Source organism: Bombina bombina, chromosome 3, assembly GCF_027579735.1.
Source record: "Bombina bombina isolate aBomBom1 chromosome 3, aBomBom1.pri, whole genome shotgun sequence".
NCBI lineage: Eukaryota > Metazoa > Chordata > Amphibia > Anura > Bombinatoridae > Bombina > Bombina bombina.
Genome location: NC_069501.1, coordinates 897,974,580 through 897,981,843, shown reverse-complemented (window position 1 = coordinate 897,981,843; position 7,264 = coordinate 897,974,580). Strand labels below are relative to the sequence as shown.

General features: G+C 34.3%; 1 protein-coding gene across 9 annotated transcripts in view; it reads left to right on the top strand.

Moving 5' to 3' along the window:
* The first annotated feature begins 851 nt into the window (after positions 1 to 851).
* LMO7 (LIM domain 7) overlaps positions 852 to 7,264 on the top strand; it is a 280,751-nt gene continuing 274,338 nt past the window's right edge. For 4 of the 9 annotated variants that reach the window (XM_053707915.1, XM_053707914.1, XM_053707916.1 and 1 more), the window contains exons 1-2: positions 852 to 1,008; positions 5,900 to 5,974. In XM_053707915.1, coding sequence (XP_053563890.1) covers positions 5,906 to 5,974 — 69 coding nt within the window. In that variant the 5' untranslated portion in view covers positions 852 to 1,008; positions 5,900 to 5,905. The remainder of the gene's footprint in view (positions 1,009 to 5,899; positions 5,975 to 7,264) is intronic. The other 5 variants (XM_053707921.1, XM_053707923.1, XM_053707922.1 and 2 more) reach the window with 2 other exon arrangements.

Here is a 7,264-nt window from a genome sequence, read left to right as displayed (position 1 = left end):
ATGGTTATTTTTACAACACAGCATCAAAATTAGAAAGACAAATAATATGTGAACCCATTCAATAATAATAATATTCCATTAGGAATTAATTATATTTAAATAATACACTATATCTATTTATCATCTATCTATCTATCTATCTATCTATATATATGTATGTGTGTGTGTGTGTATATATATATATATATATGCAAACAACAAATGTTGTGCAAAAGAGATTTTCAGGGACATTTCCAGGGACAAAAAAAATCCAGGGACATACAACAAAATCCAGGGACTGTCCCTGGAAATCAGGGACTGTGGGCAACTATGATATAGGTTAGATATACATTAGATATAGATAGATTATATATTACCTAGATAGATATTATAGATTAGATACTTATTATAATATTACATAGAAACATAGATGATATTTAGATATGGAGATAGATATAGATTAGACAGTTATAGATATATATTACATAGATAGATGATAGATTGATTGTTCTTGCTGGAACAGCTTGCTGGTTACATTTTATTTCACAAGGTGCACTTTCAGAAACAGACACAAAAAGTAATTTTCAGTGAAGTTACACACCACATGTTCCGATGCAATGCAGTAGCACATTTTAATAAGAATAGTTTATTTCTGTATATGAAAACAATTAGAGAAATGTCTCCAGGAGTGGCACTTCTCTGAATGAAAACGGGACTGGGGCTGGGCTAGGAGTGGCACAGTCAGTAGGAGTTTCTGAATTACAAGACTCACCAGCTGATTTGTTAGGAGGGCGGAGCGTTTCCCACTCCAGCCTAGCGGCAGTCGTCTCAGCACAGCAGGGGAAACTCAGGGGGAGGGGTGGGAGCTGCTGATCAGTAAAGTAACTTGTTCTCTCACCTGCAGAGTTTACAGACTGACTTTGTGCTGCTGTGAGTGACTGTATCCTGGGAATCTGGAAAGGACACAATACAGTGAAACTGAGACGCGATTCCCACTGAGTGACTAGAATATTGCAGTTCCAGGACAAGGTGAGAGGAGCATTCAGTTGGAGGAATGACAGTGGTAACATTCTGTTTAAGAACGGTACAAGTTTGTTATATGAGAAATGTTTATAATGAATAATTTACGAAACTGTTAAAACATCTATAGCGAATACTTTGTGTGTATTTCGTGAATAAGAGGTAGTGTTCTACTTTGGCTAATCACAAATAGCTAGTTGTGCTTTAACCCCTTGGTTGCGAAAGAATGATGCAGTGCGTTGCTATGCAGTGCTTCTATTTGGCAGCCAGGCAGCTAATACAGCAGGTTTTACTCGTGGGGCAGCAACCTTAGGGGTTAAACAACGTACTGTTGTATTGGACTGTTGCCCTCAAAACAAGTCAGGCTTTAAAAGTAGCCTAGTTTAGTGAATCTGTGTATTTCTGTCCTGTGTATCTATGGATTAGTAGCTACATGATTGACTCTATTGGGAAGCGTAAAGGTCGCTTGTTTTCCTTTGTATTTCAGTTTCAAGGTAATGTGGTGTTTTTAAGTATGCAGTGTTGCTGGGTTTATTGCAGCATTGCATTTGCACACTGTGCAGACACAAATTACACATGCTCCTACAAATTTGATTATGACTGTAATTTTGAATATTTTTTTAAAAAATAATTCCACAATGGAAGCTTTTTTTTTCTTGACTAAGATGTAGACATTTGTCAGCTTCTGTGTATGTGGCTGTGTTATGTTTTGCTATTTAGCTAGATAGGCAGGGTTGGAATGTGAGTGCTTTAGATGTAGTATACAAATCTGCATCAGTTCAAATTACTTCCCGGTTATCTTTGTCACCTGACTGTCCCAGCACTACTTTTGTTAGTAGTAGGAGTTGCAGAGAGAAACTTTCTCTTTAGAGATTTGTTGTCCTGAATGTCAAGCTGTTAAAACTGCAGGAACTTGTGAAATGTTTACTGAGGGAAAAAAAGCAGCTTTAATGTTAGTTGACTCTAAATTTACTGCCTCCATTCTTGTCTTGTGTATCCTTTTTATTAAAGGCATATGATTGCTAGTCTGCCTATTAACTCCCATTAACTGAATATGGTTTTATTACTCTGTTGATTGTTTTGTTCTAATTCTCACTCCTTTGAATGTATCACACCATAAAATCCTGAGTATGTTTCTTTTTGATGGAGCAGATGTGGTCAGATATGGCACAGATCCTGGACAAAAAGTCTTCTTTAAATGATGTGTCCTCATTCCATCAGATTATAATTCATTAAATGACTTGCATTTTCTGTACCATCCCAGTTTCTTGCTGAATCTTCTGTTATGGTACCACCCTGTTGTCCCAATAACAGAGGATTTCATGAAGTCTAAATGTTGACTGTGCAATGCTCTAATTGTTTAATCTAAGTTGAGATATCAGAATTTTCATCCTTTACAGTAAATACCAGATCATTTTAAATGTAATTATTTGCAGGGATTTTTTTATTATTTGTACCCCCCCAAAAAAAAAAGAAACCCCCAAAAAACAAACTAAAAACCAACAAACTCAAAAATGTAGTTGCTCTCCATATTCAGAGTTTATATTCTATCTGGAGAAAAAGTGAGAAATTATTATGCAAACCTCTATATTTTAATTCACATTCACTTTTTAAAAGGAGCATGGTACTCGACAGTTTTCATATGTGAAAAAGCAGCAGTTAAACATGTTTTAAAATAAAAAAACACAAAATAATAATATATAATATAATATATATATATATATATATATATATATATATATATATATATATATATATATATATATATATATATATATATATATATTTTTTTTGTGCAATAGAAGGTTAACACAAATTTGATTTACAATTAAAAATGAATTGATAAGGACAACACAAGACATTGTTTTATTCAGCACAGAAAAATTTAGATGGTTTCAAAATGTGGTTGTGTTTTTTTTTTTTGTTTTTTTTGATCCTGCAAGTCTGTCTATGCGTTAAACCCCTGCAAATGAGTTAAAGGGACATAAACCCATTTTTTTTCTTTCATGATTTAAATAGAACATAACATTTTAAATAACTTTCTAATTTACTTATCATATTTTCTTTGTTTTCTTTTTATCCTTATTTGAAAAGTAGAAATGTAAGATCAAGAGTGTGCACGTGTCTGCAACATTATATGCCATCTGTTCTAAAGAAACTGGTATACCACGTCACTTTTGGTGATGTGAATCAGCTCTGGGAGGGGTGTGGCGCTCAATGCACATGCGCAAGAGGCCCAACCTCCTCCAAACAGCTGATGTAAACTACGTAACGGGTCGAGGAAATATTTGGCTCGTAATCCTAATTTATAGAGGCTAATAGCCTTTGCTGCGCATGCACGCACTGCGGTCGCTTCATTAATGTGACAAATGTATATATTTCAAAAGAAAACTGTTCCATTAACTGCTCTAAAATATATTTTCAAGAAATTAATGGAATGCTGAGTTTTTTTTCTTTTGAATATTACTATTATATAACTTGTTAAGGAATTTTGAAGCTTTCCAGGAGCACTCACTGGACTTAATAGAAATATATAGCCTTTATTGCAAAATTAAAACCATAATTTGACAAATGTTTTGGTGTCAACTGACACCTTTTTCGGCAAGTCGGCGGCGCACGATGGATCACTGAGGAGTAGGGCCGTGTGCCCATGCGCATTGCAGATTAAGGTCCATAGAATTCCTCGACCCATTGTTGTCAATTAAATGGCCTTAAACAGCTGTTTGTATGAGGTTAGGCATCATGCGCAGTGAGAGCCAAACCCCCTCCAACAGCTGATAAGACGTCACCAGAAGTGACGTGGTATACACATTCCTATAGTATACCAGTTTCTTTAGAACAGCATCAATTTTGTAACAATGAAATACATTAGCAGGAGCTCTAGATGACAGCACTATTTCCTGTCATGTAGGGCTTCAGGCATGTGCACGCCACCTACCTAGGTATCTTTTCAACAAAGAATAACATGAGAATGAAATACATTTTGATAATAGAAGTAAATTGGAAACTTTTTTAAAAATTGTATTCTCTATCTGAATCATGAAATAATTTTTTGGGGTTTAATGTCCCTTTAAACACATAAAGTACTGCTTGGGATCTGTAGAGAAAAGGCTGGTGATCTAGTCAGCAGCAGTTGCATATCTACGACAATCACTGGCTGTGCCTGGTCAGGACCAGCAATTCTTAGTAGCTCTCTAGTGGTGCTTAAACTATGTATTAAAATCCATTTGCAGGGGTTAAAGGGACACTGAACCCAATTTTTTTCCGTGATTCGGATAGATCATGAAATGATAAGCAACTTTCTAATTTACTCCTATTATCAAATTATCTTCATTCTCTTGGTATCTTTATTTGAAATGCAAGAATGTAAGTTTAGATGCCGGCCCATTTTTGGCGAACAACCTGGGATGTCCTTGCTGATTGGTGGATAAATTCATCCACCAATAAAAAAAATTGCTGTCCATAGTACTGAACCAAAAAAAGCTTAGATACCTTCCTTTTCAAATAAAGATAGCAAGAGAAAGTTGAAAAATTGATAATAGGAGTAAATTAGAAAGTTGCTTTAAATTGCATGCTCTATCTGAATCATAGAATAAAAAAATTGTGTTCAGTGTCCCTTTAAACTCACTGACTTGCAAAGTCTGTATTGCTAAAATTATATGTACTAACAAATTAGAGCATGCAATTTTTGTACTTCGGTGTCCATTTAAAGGGACATTCCAACCAAAATTGAAATATACATGGATGCGTTTCAGTTCTGAATAGAAGCATTTTGTAATATACTTGTATTAGTAAAAATGCTTCTAATAAAAGCTATAGGTGTTTCAAATGTGTATTTAAATATGCACAGTGCACCAGCATTTTAAACACAGCACTTGTTCAGAGAGCCTAAGGTGCTTGTGTCAGCTGGTAATGATTCAACTTGTATCATTGCTGACATGATACAAGCCCCACTGGATCTCAGAGCAGCTGCATTATTTAAAATGCTGGTCTGAGAATACCCAGTTATGCTTCACACGTGCAGAGAAAAATGCTAACTCTAAAACAGTGAGAACTTTTACTAGAAGCATTTTTACCAATACATGTAGATTACAAATATGTTTCTATTTAAATAATTAAAGGGACACTGGACCCAATTTTTTTCTTTCATGATTCAGATAGAGCAGGGAATTTTAAGCAACTTTCTAATTTACTCCTATTATCAATTGTTATTTGTTCTCTTGTTATCTTTATTTTAAAAGCAGGAATTTAAATCTTAGTAGCCAGCCTATTTTAGGTACAGTTCCATGGATAGCGCTTGCTTATTGGAGACTTGCATTTACCTACCAATAAGCAAGCATAACCCAGGTTCTCAACCAAAAATGGGCTGGCTCCTATGCATCACATTCCTGATTTTAAAAGAATGATAGCAAGAAAACAAAGAAAAATTGATAATAGGAGTAAATTTAGAAAGTTGCTTAAAATTGCGTACTCTATCTGAACCATGAAAGAAAAAAAAATTGGGTTTAGTGTCCCTTTTAATCTATGTGCATTTAAATTTTGGCCGGAGTGTCTCTTTAAAATAAAAAAAATAAATAAAAAAAGTTATCTGTTTCATGTAAAGTATAATGTTCCTTTAATAGCTGTTTTTATGCTTTCTAATTATGGTGGCACATATATTTAGAAAGCAATGGCTATTACTAATCACACACACTGAAGTGACATGCTGCCAGGTCACAAACAATTTTAAAAACTAAAATAAAATTATATTGCTACCTACAGGGCTGGTACTTTCTACAATGCAGCTAATGAGTATGACGCTTGTATTTTACTACAATTGGGCTGGTAACTTTCTCTCCTCACTGGAAATCTATTTTGATTTGGTTCCCCGGTCACATATTTCACTTTTCATTTTCCTTAGATTGCCATGGAGTGGAATGAAAATTCCAACACGTCATGTGACTTGGCATTTTGTGAAGCACAAAGATGGGTTGAGGTAAGTCTGTTTACATTTTGCTCTAACACAATTGAGTTAATTTCAGCGTTCCTTTTACTTTAAACAATTTTCCAACTTCTATAATTTAATTTGTTTGTTCTTTTAGAATCCTTTACTGAACAGTTTATATATAGGTCGGTTTAGGGGCAGTATTGAAGTACTGGGGACTAGCTCCTGATTGGCTGCGCATACTTTGAAGTTGGCCCTGTTTAAATTCTAATGCTTTTTTTTGCAACACTAAGAGAGAAAACTAAATTATTTTCTGTTTTTATCAAACTGAAATAACATAAATGTTGGGAACTTGAGTGATCTCAGAATTTAAATCCTGTGTTGCAAATAAATCGTCATTTCACGACAGCTCTACGCATCTCACACCTCCTGCTGTTTGTTGTGCTAGTAAACACCACATTGCTGAAATCCTTGCTCACTGTGGGTATATTGCACATGGAAGGAAATTCCATTAAAGCCTCATAATATTCTAAAGGAAACTGCACATTTTTGTAAGTTATAAACGTGTATCTCTAATATGCAACAGTTCTTAAAAACCTCAAGGAGATTACTAATAATGTTTTATATATGTATTACAGATATTGTTTTAATTATATACAGTATATGTTTTTTGTTTTTTTTTTAGTTAAAAGAGAAAAAGTTTTTTAAATGCTTATCAAATTTTTTTTTTTTTTTTTTTTTTTTAATTCAGATCTTTTGCAAAACGCATGTTAATTCCTCAATAATACTACCTATTAGGCTACATAGAAGAAGGCTGCAGCCGGTGCCATTTGGTTATTTTCGAAGCCGGATTTCTTATTATGAAAGTGCAACACACTGATATTAGGGCAATTCCAGATTTTAGTGTTGTTGCACTTTCACAAGAATAAATCCGGTCTGAAAATAGCTGAATGCAGCTGGTAGCCGCCATCTTTAGCATTTGTTTGCTTCTGAAAAACACAAATGCACGTTGTGACTAATATATTGTATTTTTGAGAAATTAATGTGTTTTGCAAAAGATCTGAATATCTTCTAAGCATTTAAAACTTTTTTTTTTTTTTTTTTTTTTTACATTTTTCTTTTATAACAAAAACAATGTGTGTTTCAAGGACATACCCCTTGGAAATCCTCTTGTTTATATTCTCAATTTTGCTGTGACCAGATAGGAACAGATATAAATGAATTCTTATACTTTTGTTGAAAACTAAGCTTAGTTAGGCTCAGAAGCAGCTGAGCTCGCACTTCTGGGAGCTAGCTGAACACATCCGGTGAGCCAATAACAAGAGGCATATATGTGCAGCC